General features: G+C 42.2%; 1 protein-coding gene across 1 annotated transcript in view; it reads left to right on the top strand.

Annotated features, from left to right (window-relative positions):
* Positions 1-19,448, top strand: part of MRC1 (mannose receptor C-type 1) — a 110,833-nt gene that overhangs the window by 22,006 nt on the left and 69,379 nt on the right. Inside the window, exons 5-6 of the mRNA XM_055147082.1 lie at positions 11,469-11,582; positions 13,790-13,936. Of these exons, the coding sequence (XP_055003057.1) occupies positions 11,469-11,582; positions 13,790-13,936 (261 nt within the window). The remainder of the gene's footprint in view (positions 1-11,468; positions 11,583-13,789; positions 13,937-19,448) is intronic.

Genomic DNA, 19,448 nt, shown 5'->3' with positions numbered 1-19,448 from the left:
ATCTCTCTGCCTGCCTCAGAACCTCAAGTCCTGTTGTCTTCCATCCTGCTTACCCCCAGATTTGACTGGTTTTGGGGTTCCATTAATATTCCTTCACAGTGTATTGAAAATTAAAATAACTTTTTAAAGCACTTCTCTTACCGAACTATGAAATGGAAAGAGCTGACCCTTGCTGGGGGTGAGAGCTGTTTTAGTGGGGAACAGGCATTCCTAACCGCCTGCTTCCAGAATCACCCCCTCCAGCGTGGCCAGCTTTTAGACGGACATACTCTACATCTTTGAGGTTTTTATTTGATGTTACTGGATTTGGGTTTCACACCTAGGGGTTTTCCGGGACAACTTTCACCTCTGTGCTCAGGAGTCACTTCTGACGTACTTAGGAGATGACATGGTCCTGGGAATTGAACATGGGCCTGCCATCCTCAAGGCAATGTCTTAATCCCTGTTCTTTCTCTCTGGCCCCACAGACAAACTTAGCCCCTGTGATCAGCATGTTCTAGAACACCCCGAGGGACTCTCATTTCCTACCAGATAACTAACATAACGTCTTTATGTGGCATCCAGAAGCTCTCACCTGTCCTGTCGCTGCTGTCCTCTTCCTGTGTTCCATGGCCCTGAGCAGAGAGATGTCTGTTTCCCATCTGCGTCTCACCTTCTCATGCCTTCTCTCTTTTCCAGGTGACCTTTTGTTTTCTTGTACTTGGAATTCCCAGCAATTCATACTGGGAATTTGACTTTGAGATGTAATTTTCTCTACTTTCAGCCACTTTTCTCTTTAGTCTATAGCAGTTTTGTAATAGTGACTTCCATGTCTGTCTCACATTCCCTTCAAGACGACAAATACATACTTAGGTTATTTGTTTTCATTTGTTTGCACCTGATTTTATTTTGGGAGGCTTAAAAAAACAGTAGTAGTGTACACATTATTAAATAAGTGTTATTTTGGGGCCTGAGAGATAGTACACTGGGGAGGATGCTTGTCTTGTACAGGGCCAATCTTGGTTTGATCTCGGGCATCCTATGTGGATCCTATGTGGACCCCCAAGCACTGCCAGGAGTAATGCCTCAGTGCAGAGTAACCCCTGAGCACTGCCAGTTGTGGTCCCAAAGCAAAGAACAAAGTATAATCTTTTAAAATTGAGGTTACTCCATTCTGTATTCTTTTGGGGGGAAGTTCAATCTAAGGAAATGTACATAGCATAACTGGGTAAGAGGCATTTTTCTACACCTGGTCTCTTTCTGGAGCTAGGTCATGAATGGATTCTCTGAAATGAAATATTACTAGAATTGTTGGACACTATGTTTAACATGTATTAATGTTCTTCAGCCAGTGTTGGCAGAAACTCACCAATTTCTTGCATAAATGAAAGAGACAAAAGCAAGTTCTCATCATCTGACTGTGCACCCATCAGCCCAGAGAGGGGATTCAACACAAAGATTCTATTTTGTGTTGGCTTAGGGATGGTTCTGATACAGGAACGCAGTATTGGAGTCACTACAATTTACAACTCATCAGGAAAACAAGGAGAAAGAGAAGAAAGCCCAGAAAGAGACAAAACTAAAATCAAGTAGCTGATTCAGGAGTAGAAACAAGAATGATTTGGGCCCTGGTGAAATTTGTGCGTATTTGCCTGGGTGGATGGGATGAAACCTGATTTTATTTATCTTTTGCGGGGGGAGTGGAAGTCTGTGGGCTGTATTAGCATAACTTTCTGGTGTTTACTGGACCTCTGACTTTTTGGAAACCCAGGGCCAGAGCCCAGGTTACTTTTTGAACTCTTCTCCAGCTCCCTAGGAGAGAGAAACACCAGGGACCCAGAGGCGTTTCCGGGTCCTGCTCAGTTATCACACTGTCTGCAGGAAATGTTTCCCTAATCTGTGCTATTGTTGGCACACCCCCCGCCCCCCCCCCTCCGCCTCAAGAGAGCAAACAAGTCTCCAGGACTTCAGAGGCTGAGTTCACCTCAGATTCTTATTGGCTTTTCCAAGTCTCGGGAATTTTAGTCAGCAACTTTGAGCTGAAATCTGGATGAAAAACTTCTCCAATGAGATAGTTAGTCTTTCCTGCTCTAAAGTCAAAAAATGTCATGGATTGTCTGTAAAAGAAAGCAGGATGAAAATGAGAAGATGCCGTCCTGGATGGGAGAAAATAATGTGACACATCTGACAAAGGAATAATATCCATGATATATAAAGCATGTGTGGCAAACAGCTCGGCCACAGAAAAGGAAACAAACCCATCATAAAATGGGGAGAGGAGATGAATAGATTCTTCCTTTAAGAGGACAAATAGATGAACAATGGGCACAAGGAAAAGTGTTCATCTTCACTGATATCAGAAAAATGCAAACCAAACAGCTACCCATGCTAGCTAGGACTGCCATCTGTCAGAGAGACTGGAAACAGCTAGTGATGGCAGCGATGTGGTGTCAAAGGAATCCTCTTTACTGCTGGTAGGAATATTATCTGGATTAGCCTTGTTGGAAAATAGTATGGTGACTTGTCAAAAAATTAGAAATGTGCCTCCTGTATGATCCAGTGAGTCAGTCTACTACTAGGCATGTATCTCTAGTACCATGAACTCAGAAAGATATACACACAGCTGTGTTCATTGCAGTACCATTTTCCAAATTAACAAAATTAACAGAGATCTAAAATATCCAAAATCAGATGAGTGAATTAAACAACAAACAAACTAGGGCCTGGAAGATGACTTGGCAGCATAAATCACCTTTTCCGCATGCACGAGGTTGCAAGTTAAAAAAAAAAACTGTTTATATACACACACAGACACACACTCACACATATGTATATTTATGCAGTGTAGTTCTCTCTCTCTCTCTCTCTCTCTATATATATATGCAGGGAATGCTATTCATCTCTAAGAAAAGAGCTAGAAGGGATCAAGCTAACTGAACTAAGTTAGAGTATTCAGATGATCTCTCTCACGTGTGCAATATAAAGAAACAGCTCTAGGTAATGTGCAGTATTCATTGATGACAAAATCTTGGTGTTTGACTACTGTACTGAGATTCACAGTCATGGGGGCAGAGAGTAGGGTGGGGAAGGAAGAGGGAGATGAGAATTTACATGAGGATGGTGGTGGCAGACCTTGGGTACTATTAGTGATGGAGGGGCAGTAGCTTTGTATGCCAAAAGCATCAACTTTAACATGATTGTAACCACAATACCTCAATTATAGAAACACATACATTAAGGAAAAGCTCTGATAAAAGCTAGACTAAAAGCACTTATGTGTGTAAAGATACTTATATTTTGGGCTTTAATAAGATATATTGGGGAAGATTCTAGAAAATATGGGGGCTAGATTTAACTCGGTTTGGTGGAAATGTGATAGATACTAAGATCAATAAAACCATAATAGTTATATTTTTATTTATTATTTACTTATTTGCAATGCCAGGAAATGAAGCCAGGTCCTGTGCATATAAGTCAAGTGCTCTACAATGAGCCACATGGCTAACCCTGGCTAGAATGGAATGTATTAATTTAATCTACCTCTAAAGCAGCGGTGTCTTTATTTGGAAGGAAGCATACTTGGCAGACCTTGGCAATGTGCGACACTGATACGTGTGAAGCGCATTCTCCAGTCCTTGAGTTCTTTCCCTCACCCCCTGGTTTATGCTGTTCAGATAAGTTTCCTTGGTCCAGAGAGGCAGCTAAATGGAAAGGAGCAGATGCTAGAGGCCTGTTTTTGAACCCTGGTACCACATGGTCCCTAAGCATTGTCAGAAATGACCCCCAGTACAGAGCTGCTAGTTGCCTTCGAGCACTACCAAGTGTGGTCCCAATACCCCCCACACTCTAATTTTTTAATATGAGGTGTATTAGGAGTAAATATGATTAAAAATTGTGAGCTTATTTTATGAGTCTCAAGATCAAATAGCTATTATTTATTGAACAGCGATGTGCCAGACACTGGACTTGATTTCTCAGACTCACACCAGTCTTCCACCTGAATGTGCTCCCCTCTTGAGAGGTGGGGTGAAAGAGTAGGAGGGAGAACTTAGACACTTGCTTAATGACTAATGTTCTTTGCTGACTTCCTCAGGAACAAGCAGAATCACCATCCAACTTCCTTTCCATTGCACCCTGTCCTGGTCTCACTCACAGACCAGGATCTGGGGTCCCCAAAGCCCTTAATGGAATCATTGATTTCAACAGCCACAGTTTCTGGCTACAGTATGTTTATTGGTGACTAGTAATCACGTTGCTTGTTATCTGCATGGCTAACTATTGTGCCCAGAAACTATTTCTTACCATCACCCACCACCCTTTCATCACCCTTGCTTCTCTTTCTATCCTCAAAAATATTAGGGCATACTGTTTAATCCTCAATTTCTGAATCAGATTTACACTGCATATGTGCAGAATTAGGATTTGCAGAACTGAAAAGCAGATCTAGGAAGTGAAATTTGGCTTGTTTCACTGATTATTTTGCCAATTTCCTTTGGAGCTGCCTGGAAAACAAATTGAACCGCAACAATGAAAAGGAAAAAATAATGCCAGTTTGATATTGGCATGAATGCATCTTCTGTTAAAGTCAAGTTCAGAAATAGCCAGAGAACCATTTTGGAGAATGCATAAAGAAGAAATTAAAATATTTAGCATGTCTAATTGATGCCTTCTAAAATTTTTTAGTCTGCACCTTTATAAAATTATAAAAGCCCAATAGAGGAAAAACTGTAGAGAGTGATGCTGTCTGTTTTAAGTGATGAACTAAATACATAAGATTTTTTTAAATTAAATCACCATGAGCAACACTTACAAAGCTTTCATGTTTGAGTTTCAGTCATACAATGATTGAACACCCATTCCCTCCACCAGTGTACATTTTCCACCACCAATGTCCCCAGTATCCATCCCCCACAACCCTACTCTCCCCCTGCCTCTATATCAGACAGTTTCCCTCTTACTCTCTCTACTTACGGGCATTATAGTTTGCAATACAGATAATGAGAGACCATCATGTTTGGTCCTTTATCTACTTTCAGCATACATGTCCCATGCAGAGAGATCCCTCCAACCATCATTGTCTTGGTGATCTCTTCTCTATTCCAGCTGCCTTCTCCCCCAGCTCAAAAGGCATTTTCCAACTATGGAGCAATCTTCCTGGCCCTTGTGTCTACTATCCTTGGGTGTTAGTCTCATGTTATGATATTTTATATTCCACAAATTAGTGCAGTCATTCTGTCTGTCCCTCTCTTTCTGACTCACTTCACTTAGCATGATACTCTCCATGACCATCCATTATAAGCAAATTTCATGACTATCTTTCCTAACAGTTGCATAGTATTCCATTGGGTAGATGTACCAACGTTTCTTTAGCCAGCTCTCTGTTTTCAGGTACTCCAATTGTTTCCATATTCTGGCTATTGTGAACAGTGCTGCAATGAACTACAGGTGCAGATGTCATTTGTATTGTGGTTTTTTGTACCTCCAGGGTATATTCCCAGATGTGGTATTGCTGGGTTGTATGGTAGCTCAATTTCTAGTTTATTAAGGAGTGCCCATATTGTTTTCCAAAAAGGCTGGGCCAGTCAGCATTTCACCAACAATGAGAGTCCCTTTCTCCCCACATCCGAGTCAGAAGTGGTTGTTCTTGTTCTTTTTGATGTGTGCCAGTCTCTGTGGTGTGAGGTGGTATCTCATTGTTGTTTTGATTTGCATCTACCTGATGATTAGTGATGTAGAGCATTTTTTTATGTGCCTTTTGACCATTTGTATTTCTTTTTTGAGGAAGCTTCTGTTCATTTCTTCTCTTCATTTTTTGATGGGTTTAGAGGTTTTTTTTCTTGTACAATTCTGCTAGTGTCTTGTATATCCTAGCTATTAACCCCATATCAAACGTGTATTGACTAAATATTTTTTTGCATTCTGTAGTCTCTTTCTGTATTTTGGTCACTATTTCTTTTGAGATGCAGAAGCTTCTTAGTTTAATGTAGTCCCATTTGTTTATGTCTAAATACATAAGTTTGAATTGTGCTTGAGTCAGACTTTCTGCCACAACTTTAATTCAATACAGAATATGAATAGCAATAACAACAGCAGTGATGATAGCAATAGCTTACACTTATAGCTTACACTATAAGTAAGTTATTATTTATAGCAATAGTTTACACATGCAGTGTGCTAGTTTCCCTCTTAAGATGTGTGAATTCAATTCTTGAAAAATGCCTCCAGTCCCTAGAGCAGATGGGGGCATCAAGAGATTGATAATTCCCCATCTCTCCTCTTTATACCAAACACAGTTATTTTGTTCAAACATTATACACAAAATATAATATAATTATTATTACTAATAGTAGATTATTTTGAAATTTAGTTATGGGCATTTCCTTAGTTGATGAGTTAAAGAAAACCCAGCGCATTTGATTTTGGGAATGTTATCTTGAACAGTTCTGAAATGCTAGCATCTCCTCTATTTTACCTCTCTGTAAATGTGGAAATAATTATTATTTAGTTTTATACAGATTTAATGTTTTTATGAATAAAATCATTTATTCATCACTGTCATCCCGTTGCTCATCTATTTGGAGCGGGCACCAGTAACGTCTCTCATTGAGAGACTTGTTGTTACTGTTTTTGGCATGTCCAATATGCATGGATAGCTTGCCAGGTTCTGCCGCTTGGGCTCGATACTCTCAGTAGCTTACCAGGCTCTCCGAGAGGGGTGGAGGAATTGAACTTGGGTCTGCCACATGAAAAGCGAATGCCCAACAGCTGTGCTGTCGCCCCAGCCCCCATTTATTCATATTAATGTTCAATAGCATTCAATAGAGTGATTGTTAAAATAGAGTGTCAAGGCTGGAGAAAGTGGTCAGGGGTTCAGGTGCCAGTCTTGCACATGGCACACTCCAGCTCGATCCCCAGCACTACCTATGGTCCTCAAGCACCACCAGGCGTGACCACTGAGCATGCAGAATGATGTTTCTAAATACATATTGGTGGATATTCCCCCCCCTCTATTTACAAGACAGGAGGGACAGCAACTTGTTTAACATCCTACAGAGATATAAGTAATAACAAAGTCCTCAAAATGATTTTTGTGACTATGTTCAAAATAATGAAGAAACAGAAAGAAAAACATTGAGGAAAAAACTGATGTAATAGGATTGATTTAATAGGAATGAATTTTATCGCTTCTTTCCTATTACCTTTTCAAACCAAGTACATTTGTGTCTGATAATGCCATTCCATAGACTGAAGACTCAGCAAATATAAGGATTTCTCCTCTAGACACTATCAGTTCTTTGTCAAAGTCTTGTATGAAAGATTTCTATTTTAGCATGAGTTTCAGCATTGGAGAGAGTAAGTAGTTGAGTATTGACAAGCAACAGCAGTGAATTCTATTATGTGCCATTATTTAGGGGATCAGTGACACGTATTAGAACTCTCTCTCTATTTCATTATTCTTAATTTAAAGCTATTCAAAGTTTTTAACCATTATCTAGAAAAGATATTAAAATTATTTAAAAGCAAATCTAGTTTAAGCAGGTGTTGAATTCCTGCAAGAATCAAATTAAATCTTTGATTCCAGTCAAAACTTTGACTTCATGAAATGTAACTGTATCTTTGACTCTAGTCCCAATATTCTGTTTCATGACCCACACATTCCTTAAGTTCTGTCTTCAGTTTTTTCATCTCTTAAGATGGACCAATTAGACAGAATATTTCCCTTTCTCAAGGTAACAGCACCAAAGTGTAGCACTGTCTCACACTTTGTTTTCTAGATCTCTTGATAAAGAGAAGTCACTGTCACTGTATTGCTGTCATCCTGTTGTTCATTGATTTGCTCGAGTGGGCGCCAGCAACGTGTCCATTCATCCTAGCTTTGAGATTTTAGCAGCCTCTCTTTAGTTGTTCTACCCAACAGTGCTGCATTGGAGGCTCTTTCAGGGTCAGGGGAATGAGACCATTATTCTGACTGGTTTTGGCATATCGAATATGCCATGGGGAGCTTGCCAGGCTCTGCCGTGCAAAGAGAAGTCAGTCAACTAATTTATATATTTTAGCATCTAATTTCATTACTTTATTCAAGGAAATCATATGAGGCATTTACTTTCCACTAAGGTAAAACTACCTCTAGTATTGAGTTCAGTTCAGTTTATTAAGCATCAGCCTACCTAATCAATATCAACCTAATCAGTATCCTTAGGTGGGTTTTCCATTTGCAAATGCCTGGGCCTGGTGCTGAATCAATTCCAGGAGATGTTCAGGTTGCATGTTCTCTAAGCAAATGATCAGTGCTCTTAAGGTATTGGGATCTGTTCCCTGGGAGCTATAATTTCTGGAGTTAGTCACTTGCCTCTACTTATCTCAATTTGTGACGGAGATACAAGGATATAAGTGATTGGGAAATAGAACCAAGAGTACGTCAGATTTTGAGATTGTTCATTTGATCACACGAAAACTGTGGAGTATTCAGAATGAAGATATTGGTGTCAGAAGATCCTGTGATTAAATTTCAGCACTGCCTTCATTAGAGTTGTTTTCAAAACTCTTGGGAGTCCCAACTTCCTCCTTTTTTTTACAATGGCGATTAAAGTACTCAACTCCTAGTTGTGAAGATGAAGTGAGCAAATATATTGCTCTAAGTATTATGAGCGATAGCACAGAGGGTAGGGCGTTTGCCCTGCAGGCAGCCGACCCAGGTTCGATTCCTTCGCTCCTCTTGGAGAGCCTGGCAAGCTACTGAGAGTATCTCGCCCACTATGCCAGAGCCTGGCAAGCTACCTGTGGCGTATTCAAAACAGTAACAAGAAGTCTTACAACAGAGACATTACTGGTGCCTGCTCGAGCAAATCGATGAACAATGGGATGACTGTGCTGCTACTGTGCTACTGAAATATTATGAGGTGTGACTTTTGTAGTTAAAAAAACTTGACTGGGAATGACTCTCTCTCTCTCTTTCTCTCTCTCTCTCTCTCTCTCTCTCTCTCTCTCCACCCCCCCCCGCCTACCTCCCCCCCAAATACAAAATAAGTTTTCTGTCACTGACCTATATTCCTGGCATTTTATTCTCTTTTTTTGAAATCAACTAAAAGGATGTAGCAAAACAAAAATCTAGGGACTACATTTTTGTTGGACCGGAGCAATAGAACAGTGGGTAGGGCATTTGCCTTGCGCATGGCTGACCTGGGTTTGATTCCTCCGTCCCTCTCTGAGAGCCCAGTAAGCTACCAAGAGTATCCTGCCCGCAAGGCAGAGCCTGACAAGTTACCCACGGCATATTTGATATGCCAAAAACAGTCACAACAAGTCTCACAATGGAGACGTTACTGGTGCCCGCTCGAGCAAATCGATGAACAATGGGATGACAGTGACAGTGAGATTTTTGTTGAGGTATAGGCAATAATAGGAGAATGGAGAGCTATTTCTAATACTAAGAGAGCTGAGGTTCATGTTACTTTTTTTGATTATTTTTATTTCTCATCTGTCTGAGTGGGGTCGTAGTGAGAGCACAGCGGGTAGGGTGTTTGCCTTGCACGCAGCCAACCAGGGTTTGATTCCTCCATCCCTCTCTGAGAGCCCAGCAAGCTACCAAGAGTATCTCGCCTGCATGGTGGAGCCTGGCAAACTATCCATGGTGTATCTGATATGCCAAAAGCAGTAACAACAAGTCTCACAAGAGAGACGTTACTGGTGCCTGCTCGAGCAAATTGATCAACAACAGGATGACAATGGTACAGTGATACAGTGATCTGCTCGAGTATGAGATGCTGTACTAATGATTAACTGTCCAAAGAAGAGTTGTTCATGCTAGCCTGAATGTTTAATCTTTAGTGAGGAGCAAAGCTGATGTGGGGGCCATGTCTGGCGGTGCTCAGAGGGCCGTATGCAGGAATCGAAGGGGGTCAGCTGTGTGCAAGGCAAACGCTTGCACCCCTGTAGTCTCTTCCTAGACTAGAAAAGTTCTCTTTCAGAAATGATAGGTGTTTCTGGATGTGCCTCTGTGGTAGAACACATGCCTTGCATGTATGTGTGAGACCCTGGGTTTGATCTGCAGTACTGTGAAAAAAACTCTAAAATCAAGTCCTTCAAGTATTTTAATAGGCGATTAGGTCTGAAATGTTCATTAAAATTCCTTCAGAGTAGGGAATATGTGAAATTAACTTGATGTTTATTTCATAGGGAATAAATGAAATAAACGTCAAGTTTATTTCATTTTAAAATGAAGGGGATGTTATGAGTGAACCTATTCCTGGACCACGCGGCCCCAAGTGCCACTTCATACCCCATACCCTTCCAAGAGCACTGCACCACATTTGATGAAGTTCAAAGTAGGAGGCAACCAACCTTAGAGGGAAATATTTTTTTACAGATATATATTAATATAGAAGTACATAAGGCTCAACCTCTAACAACATCTTAGTGATCTCTTATAGAAGGGCTTAATGGAGAAATCCAACAATCTTCACCCTCTTTCCTCTAAAGATACTTTTTTGTAGCATTTTCAGTGGTTTTGCATAACAAACAGTACAAAATATATTATTTGTTTCTGGTTTGTGACAGGGATTGGGGTTCGGTATTGAAACACCTAAAGTAATGTGGTGGGAAGGTGTAATGTGGGACTGGTACTTGAATATTTGATATCACTATCACTATCACTATTATCCTGTTGTTCATTGATTGTTCAAGCGGGCACCAGTAATGTCTTCATTCATCCCTGTTGTGTGCCAGTGCAGCCCAAAGGCATCTGCTCGCTCTAGGAACATGAAGGGCATGTTATTCTTGTTACTGTTTCTGGCATATCAAATACGTCACGGGTAGCTTGCCAGGCTCTGCCATGCAGACGGGATGTACTCGGTAGCTTGCCGGGCTCTCTGAGAGGGACAGAGGCTTTGGGGGTGGCCTCTAATCATCCTTATGGGTGTTCCCAGGCTACTGAAAGCAAGTGTTTGGTCGGCTGGCATGTAACTGCACACTGACAAACATGCACTGCCCGCATCTCTGGGCAGCACCTGGGACATCTGCGGCCTCAGGTTGATCTCCCTTGAGGTTGAGGGAATGCTCCCAGAGGTTGGTGAGCAACTGGCAGAGCAGGACCCGTCACAGAGGGTCTGTGCCAGGTCGAACACCCACGCTGAGACCCAGGTCACCCTTCACACTTAATTTGAATATTAAGTGTAATGAAATATTGTGAACTACTTTATAAAATTTTAAAAATGATTTTAATAAATGAAGGGGATGATAAACAGGAGAGGCCACCAGGAGGGGTTTGACGCCTACTAGGATTTGGGTTGAACCTTCAGCAAGAAGCCCCCTCACCTATCCACTTCCCTTACGTCATTTTCTTTGTCTGCCGATGCCAGTGAGTACTGCTCTGGTCTTGAGGGTCTCTCCTTAGAGAACCGCAGGAGAGGTGTTAGGAACGATTCGTGTGACTCTCTGACTTCGACATCACTGTCTTTTCTGAATGTGTTTTCTGTTTTGTTACTCCGTAGGATTAACCAGCTCCCTGACTTCAGGCCTCTGGATTGGTCTGAACAGTCTGAGTTTCAACAGTGGATGGCAGTGGAGTGGTGACAGCCCATTCCGATACCTGAATTGGTTACCAGGTAGGGTTCAGCTTGTCTGTGATGGAATTTATCCAGAGCATCCTTCTGTCGTGAAGATGTAGTGCCTGAAGAGCCCTGGGAGGAGTGGTCCTGGTGACCTCCAGTGTGAATGGTCTAAGTGACCTTGTGTCACTGGGCCGAGAACTGAACATTCGGCTATGTTGGCCAAGTATTGTTGGGAGTGGCCCTCCCCTCTCCCAGCACCATTTAGTAGTCCCCACCCCCAATTTTTAAAATTAAATAATACATTTAAAAAAGGAATTCAATGAAATGATTTTCATACTAAATGGGAGATTTCTTTCTAGAGGCTACATTTTCATTTAATTGACTAGATGTCTTACTCTGAAATCTGCCCCACTGAGTTATTCCTTCCCCTCTGTGATGCCTTTAACCTTGTCCTAGAGCCTTGCCACAGTGTCCCACTCTTTCTGGAGCATGGGACGTCAGCATGACTTTAGGGAAGTATAAGATTCCTTACCTTGTGGGTGAAGATTGGATTTGTTTGCCAACTCACCCAGTCACATTACACTGGAGAATTCCAGATGCACTCCGCCACATCATTAGCACTGTCTGTAGCACTGTCATCCTGTTGTTCATCGGTTTGCTGGAGCGAGCACCAGTCATTGTGAGACTCGTTTTTACTGTTTTTGGCATATCGAATTTGCTACGGGTAGCTTTCCAGGCTCTGCTGTGCGGGTGGGATATTCTCGGTAGCTTGCTGGGCTCTCCGAGAGGGATGGAGGAATTGAAACTGGGTTGGCCATGTGCCAGGCCAATGCCCTACTGGTGCTATCACTCCAGTCCTACACCACATCATTAGACAATAATAATCTTTTATTAAAGGACTAGGTGCATTCTCTGTTACTTAATTTGACAGAGTTAGCCTGGTCACTTTGTTATTTATTTTTGGAGCTATGAGCATAACATTTAACCACCTGCACTTACTCAATTGAGTCTAATTATGCAATTGAGTAGTTACTAAGGAATGCATCTATTAAAACATGTCCACATTTGAACTGAGGGTATTTTACATAAATGACACAAGAATGTGAACTAAAATGTAAAATAACCTATGTGAAACATTAATTACTACTAAATTAATGACAATAATGATGTTTTATTGATAAATAACATGTAACATGATTTACTAATTAATGTACTAATAATCAATACCTCTAAAATGAACTATTGCTTCTGTATGTTTCCTTCCAGCACTAACATACCTGTTAGTGTGTTATTAGTACAGTATAATCAGGTTGACTGCTACAATAGCAACAAGTTTTGGGAATATTTTTTAGAATTAATTTTTTTTCTGGGGGGGCTGGTCACCCTTGGTTGCTCTCAGGGCAACTTTCCATCTTGCAGAAAGGGCAGTAAGGTCTGTTCTCAGGTTATGGACCTGTGACAAAGCAGAGTTCTTCACAAAATGTGGTTCTTCACCCTGTCTTCAGGAATGAGGGGGTGTTAATTTTTAGGGGTACACAGAGCTGGTTTTATAAATCAAACATTAAAATAATGAAAGGGTATGAGAAATGTGGGCACCCACGCCTGCCTTTATCTTACATTTTCCAGGAAAAAGTAAGAGGAGAACTTTCATCCTCAGCATACTTGTCTGGGTGGGTTGAGTCCAGAACCTTGAGCAAAGGTCTGGGCTCTAGGCTGGCTTGGGCCTCCTTTTACATCACTTTTCTGCTTCTGGCCTTTTCTTCTTCCATTCATTGAGCTTCTCTCCTGTCTTTTGTTCTCTCGCCAGAGAAACTTTTCCCAGGTTTAGACACCATCTAGTCTGGTTCTCACACTTCTCTGACTTAGTTTGGGAGTACATATTTACCAGGTGGAATAGGGCAGGTTTGCAAAATCCTATATATTTTCCACGAGGAGCCGCCTTGTTCTACCCAGCTAGCCTGTTGGGAAGATTGCTCAGTTTCAAGCTCTAATTTTATTCATTGGTAAGGTTAAAAAAAGAAAAAGGTTATTTCAAAGAGATATTCTAGCAGAGTTAGCACCTGAGGCCCTGTAACTATCCAGCAACAAGAAGGTGGGTTCTAGTCCTTCCTTTTGCTCTGCAGTCGCCAAAAGTTATTTGTGGCTGTGCAGCAAAGGGAAGAGTGGGGGCGTCTTTGAACCCCAGGATGAAGTCCTGAGGGTCGGGGTGGTCTTCTTGTAAACCCCTCAGAGACTGATCTTAACTTTTTCTTTCCCCAAAGGAAGTCCATCTGCGGAGCCTGGAAAGAGCTGTGTGTCACTAAACCCTGGGAAAAATGCCAAGTGGGAGAATCTGGAATGTGGCCAGAAACTCGGCTATATCTGCAAGAGGGGAAACACCACCTTGAACCCCTTTATTATCCCATCAGGTAAGTCCCCAGCGTGAAATGTCCTGGACTGTGGAAGGCCTGGAAAGTCCCTTTGACAAGTCAGAATTGCTCTAGCTGCCAGCCGCCCGGACGCAGGCATTTGCAAGCACACTTCTGAGAAAAGGAAGACGATGTTCACAGATCTAGAAAACATACACAGGAGACTGCAGTGGAAATTGAGTTAGGAAAGAAATACCTTTTAGGGGTGCTCTCAGCTCTGTGCTCAAGGGGATGCTTGCAGCGGGGCTGGGCATCAAAACTGGTCGTCCTGCAAGCACTCAGCCTGCTGCAGCTTCTCCCCAGCCCCGCAGGAAGGGGTGTTGATACCGTGTCCTCACTGTTCCAGGGGCTGCCTGGGTTCCAGTGTTGCTCAGTTCACCCTCTTCCACTGAAGTCTTTACTAGGAGTGGAATCATTGTAGCTGAGTTTTAAAATAGAGGCTTGACCCTTGGAAAACATTCCGAAGATGCCATCCATTATAATTATAGAGAAAAAATATTGCTGAGTCAAGAACAAATCCTTTCTTCAAGTTGACAGGAAGAAACTTACATTTTTTCCCCCATCCTCAGCAAATTCCAATCTCCTTAAACTTTTAAAACAACTCCTATTAAGAACCATGATTGACAACTTAATCAATGGCTGAATAAATAGCATTATTTATTAATGTAGCAGCACTGTCATCCCATTGTTCATCGATTTGCTCGAGCGGGCAACAGTAACATTTCCATTGTGAGGCTTGTTGTTACTGTTTTTGGCATATCAATACACCACAGGTAGCTTGCCAGGCTCTGCCACTCGGGCGGGATACTCTCGGTAGCTTGCCAGGCTCTCTGAGAGGGACAGAGGAATCGAACCCAAGTTGGCTGTGGGCAAGGCAAATGCCCTATCCGCTGTGCTATTGCTCCAGCCCAATTTATTAATAAAAATATTAATAAAAATACTCTTACATTACTGTCACTGTCACTGTCATCCTTTAGCTCATCGATTTTCTCAAGCGGGCACCAGTCACATCCCCATTGTGAGACTTGTTGTCACTGTTTTTGGCATATTGAATACACCATGGGTAGCTTGCCAGGCTCTGCTGTGTAGGCAAGATACTCTCAGTAGCTTGCCGGGCTCTCTGAGAGGGGCAGAGGAATTGAACCCAGCTCGGCCGCATTCAAGGCAAATGCCTTACCCACTGCGCTATCGCTCCAGCCCACTCTTACATTAATAAGTAAAAAAAGAAAATTTAAAAATTTTTAAAAATTAAAAATAAAATAATAAAAAAAGAAATATGATTGACCAGCTCAGAAATTCCAAAGGTACAAAGCCATAAATGACCTTTCCTTGCACCTCTTGCTTCTGTTTTCCTCCTTCTCTGGTAAATACTTTTTTAAGGTTGTGTATTCTTCATTTGTTATTCTATCAATATATATAAAGTGTTGATAAAAATTTCTGTTTTATAACATACTGAGAATCTTCAATGTTTTCACTTATAATCATTTCAAACTTCTTTCTGTGTCGGTAGCTTAAAATGCCTTTGTTTGGTCCATCACCACCACTGCAGAGACTAAAGTTTTGTTTGTTTTTTTTCTTTTTTAACCAGTTCCCTATTTATGGGATTCTGGTTTTATGCCTAGTTTTCTATTCTTATAAGCAATGCTATAGTTTTGCATTACAAATAACAAAATAACAAAACTTTCCATGTATGTTATTTCATGCATTTGTTCATTCCCAGAAGCAGAGTTGCTGGAGCAGAGTAGCTGAGTGGACAGTTTTATTTTTCATTTTACTTATTCATCTTGGGGGAGTGTAAGGAATCGTGTCCCAGGGACGGAACCCGGGTCTCTCTCAGATGAAGCCCATTGGCTGGCTCCCTGTGGTTGTAACTTCTTGCGAGCTGGCCAGGGTCCCCAGTGGTTTATCAGCGAGGGGCTGGCTATTGCTCTTGTCCTGCTTTCGGAGTAAATGAGGCAGAGAAGATAACTGGATGGTGGGGGTACCTCAGGCAAGGCCTTCATCATTTTCTTTTGTCTTTCTTAGTCTTTCCTCCGAAGAAATTGTTAAACGCTCCCTTCTGGGGCGAGCTCAATTCCTCTTCAGAGGGCTTGGAATTGCCAGTCGGGGGGGGGGGGGGGAGCAGTTATTTTGGTCTCCCTGGGCCAGGAAGCAGAATGCTGTGAGCTGGCCTTGGTTCACCCCTCCGCTTAGGTTCCTCATCCGTAAAAGGGAAGCGTGAAGACCCATTCTCCCTGCGAGAGTCGGCCCACGCTGTGCGTCTTCTCCCTCCCAGCCTTGCCTTGCCCTCTCGCCAGCCTGCGCTTGTCTAGTGCTCTCCGTGATCACTCTGCCTCCCGGCTGAATCCTTCTCGCTAACGTATCAAATCAGAAGTGACGGGTGTCTCCCTGTGGCCAGAAGCCCACCTCGTAGCTGGGATCTCTGGAATGTGGCCCTGTTGTGCCCAGCTTCGGGGTCTCTGGGTCTGTCTCCATCTTCAGTTGCATGTAACCACACGCAGCCCCTCAGCCCTTGGAATGTGGCTCCTTCCTGCTGAGATGGGCTGTAAATGCCAAACAGATACCAGATTCCAAGACTCAGCACGAAAAAAGAGAAAAACTATCTTCTTATTTATTTTCTTAATGACGACATGGTTGAAATGATAATATTTAGATCTGTTGAGTAAAAGAAAACCTATTATTAACATGAAATGTACTGGCTTCTTTCTTTGCTCTTATGTGACACAGTGACCCGCACATTTAACAGGATGCCTGCGGCTTGCATTGGTGGTTCACGTTATGTTTCTGTTGGACTGTGCTGCTAAAAAACAGGCTAACTTCTGTCACTGTCCCAGGGAACACCTCGTCCATGAGTTGTTTTCGTGGTTTAAAATCTTTTAAAAGTTCATCTGTTTCCTTTTTGAAACCCTTAATAGCATTTGCTGACTTTATCTTCGGTTTACTGGGCAGCAAAATAAAAAAATCCCACCAGAGGGCTCCAGAGTTACACTGACAAACATATGACATATGTTAGTAACGTATATGAGAACCACGGAGAGCTTGCCACGCTCTGCCGTGCCCCCTTGAAGTAACTTTTTTAATACTAAGATGGGAAATAATAATCATCATAAAAATCAAGATACCAATGACCCTGAGTTTCACAAGTCTTCCTTATCTACTGAAATAGAACAGCTGCATGATGTGATAAAATCAGCACCATTTGTCTCTCCTATCAAATCTAGTCAACTTTATAGAACACAGTTCATATATATAAAACCTTTTGCAGTTAAGTTATAGTAGCATAACTAAAGTGCAATTTGTCTTATTTTGGTTTGGGGCCACATGTAGCTGTGCTCAGATCTTATTCCTGGCTCTGGCAAGCTCCCCACGGCGTATTCATATGCCAAAACCAGTAACAATGATGGATCTCATTCCCCTAACCCTGAGAGAGCCTCCAATGCGGCACCATTGGGAAGGAAAAAGAGAGGCTGCTAAAATCTCAGGGCTAGGACGAATGGAGACGTTACTGGTGCCAGCTTGAGCAAATTGATGGTCAATAGGATGACAGTGATGACAGTGATATATGAGAATCACAGGAAGTGTCTGGCATCTAGCCTCTATGGAGAGAGTGGGGGTTTTCAAGTTGGCACTTGTCAGGGGTTGGGTATGTATATGGCCCAAGGACAGGCTCATGATTGCAGGTGCAAGGCCCTGAGTATGATCACTGACTCCATGTACCCCCTGCCCCTTCCCCCAATTACCTCTAGGTTAGCCCTGGCGGTCCTTGCCAGTACTATGGGGTGTGGTTCTGCTGATCTCTAAGTACTGCAGGAGATATTTTTCTATAACTGTAATACAGTGTTTGGGACTCACAATTGTTTATTCACTTGAATGGCTACAGTGCAGTACATTTAAGAAGTGTCAATTTTAAATATAGGAATTGATGTTTATTTGGCATTACTATCCCTCTTAAAGCAAGGCTTGTCAAGAAATTTCTGTTTGGCGTAGTATCTATAAACTGGTTAGATGGCCGGAGTGATAGTACAGTGGGGAGGGCACTTACCTTACATGCGGCTGACTGGGGCTTTATCCCTGGCATCCCATATGGTCCCTGAGCCCGCCAGGAGTGATCCCTGAGTGCAGAGTTAGGACTAAGCTCTAAGCACCATCAGGTGTGGCCCCAAATCAAACAAACAAAAAGTAATAATAAAAAGTAAAGAAAAATGTTATAAGAAGCAGCTATATTTGAAATAGGACTTCAGTTGTTTTCCTGGGCGGACTTGCATTCCACCTGCCATGTGCCAGAACCTCCAGTTGTAGGGCGGATGCAGAGGAAGAGGTGAATATTCACTCCTACATCTTACTTTCCCAGGCTCATGAGAATCAGTATGTTTTTGCAATGTAAAGTCAAGATGGTAAGGTGTGACCATTATTTTTTTTAATTTTAATTTTTATTAAATCACCATGCACCAAAATGATAGCACATCGGGTAGGGCGTTTGCCTTGAACATGGCTAACCTGGGTTCAATTCCTCTGTCTCTCTCGGAGAACCCAGCAAGCTACTGATCCCGCTCACACGACAGAGCCTGGCAAGCTACCCATGGTGTATTTGTTATGCCAAAAACGTAACAAGTCTTACAATGGAGATGTTATGGGTGCCCGCTCGAGCAAATCGATGAGCAATGGGATGACAGTGATACAGTGACAGTGATTAAATCACCATGAGATACAGTTACAAAGCATTCATGTTTGAGTTTCAGTCATACAAAGATCGAACACCCTTCCTTCCACCAGTGCACGATTTTCACCACCAATGTCCCCAGTATCCCCTTCCATCCCACCCCTCCCCCTGCCTCTATGGCAGACAATTCAGACAATTTTACCCATATTCTCTCTCTCCTTTTGGTGACCCTTATTCTTAGTAGCAAAGTTGGTGTTGTAGAGCTGGAGACATCTATAGCAGGTAAGGTGCTTTCCTTGCATCCAGCCAATCCTCAGTCCTGTGGTCCCTTGATTTATTCCAGGAGTTGTCTGCAAACAGAGTCAGGAGTAAGCCCTGAGAATCAAAAACAGGAAAACAAACAAAAATGAACAAGCAAACAAAAATGGAATCTTGACTACACATACCTGGTTTGATTAAATAATAGTTGGGGAATGGTTATACCTTATGATGTTATCTTAAAAGTTTTCTGGTTCAGCAGAACACCATGGAGAGGGGGAGCTTTATATTAGCAGAAGTGCTAACATGACTCCAATGCTTTTGCACACACATGCGAGTCCTTTGCCACCAGTGAGGTGATGTCTGGGGACCCCACAGCTCACACTCATTCACATTCAGCCTGAAACTCTTCTGAACACGAATCATTATGTTTGCCACAAAATCACAGAAAATCTTTTTTGGGGAAGGGGCAAGGGCCAAATCTACTGCCCACTTCAATTCATCTTTTTGTTCCTCCTTGAAGAAATGGTTCCTCCCTCAAGTCCATTATATAAGGCAAGTGCCACAGGTCAGACCTCTTGTAGATTCATCTAA

The sequence above is a fragment of the Sorex araneus genome, chromosome 9 (genome assembly GCF_027595985.1).
Source record: "Sorex araneus isolate mSorAra2 chromosome 9, mSorAra2.pri, whole genome shotgun sequence".
Taxonomy (NCBI): Eukaryota; Metazoa; Chordata; class Mammalia; order Eulipotyphla; family Soricidae; genus Sorex; species Sorex araneus.
The sequence above is the reverse complement of the archived record's forward strand: the minus strand, read 5'-3'. Positions and strand labels throughout refer to the sequence as shown.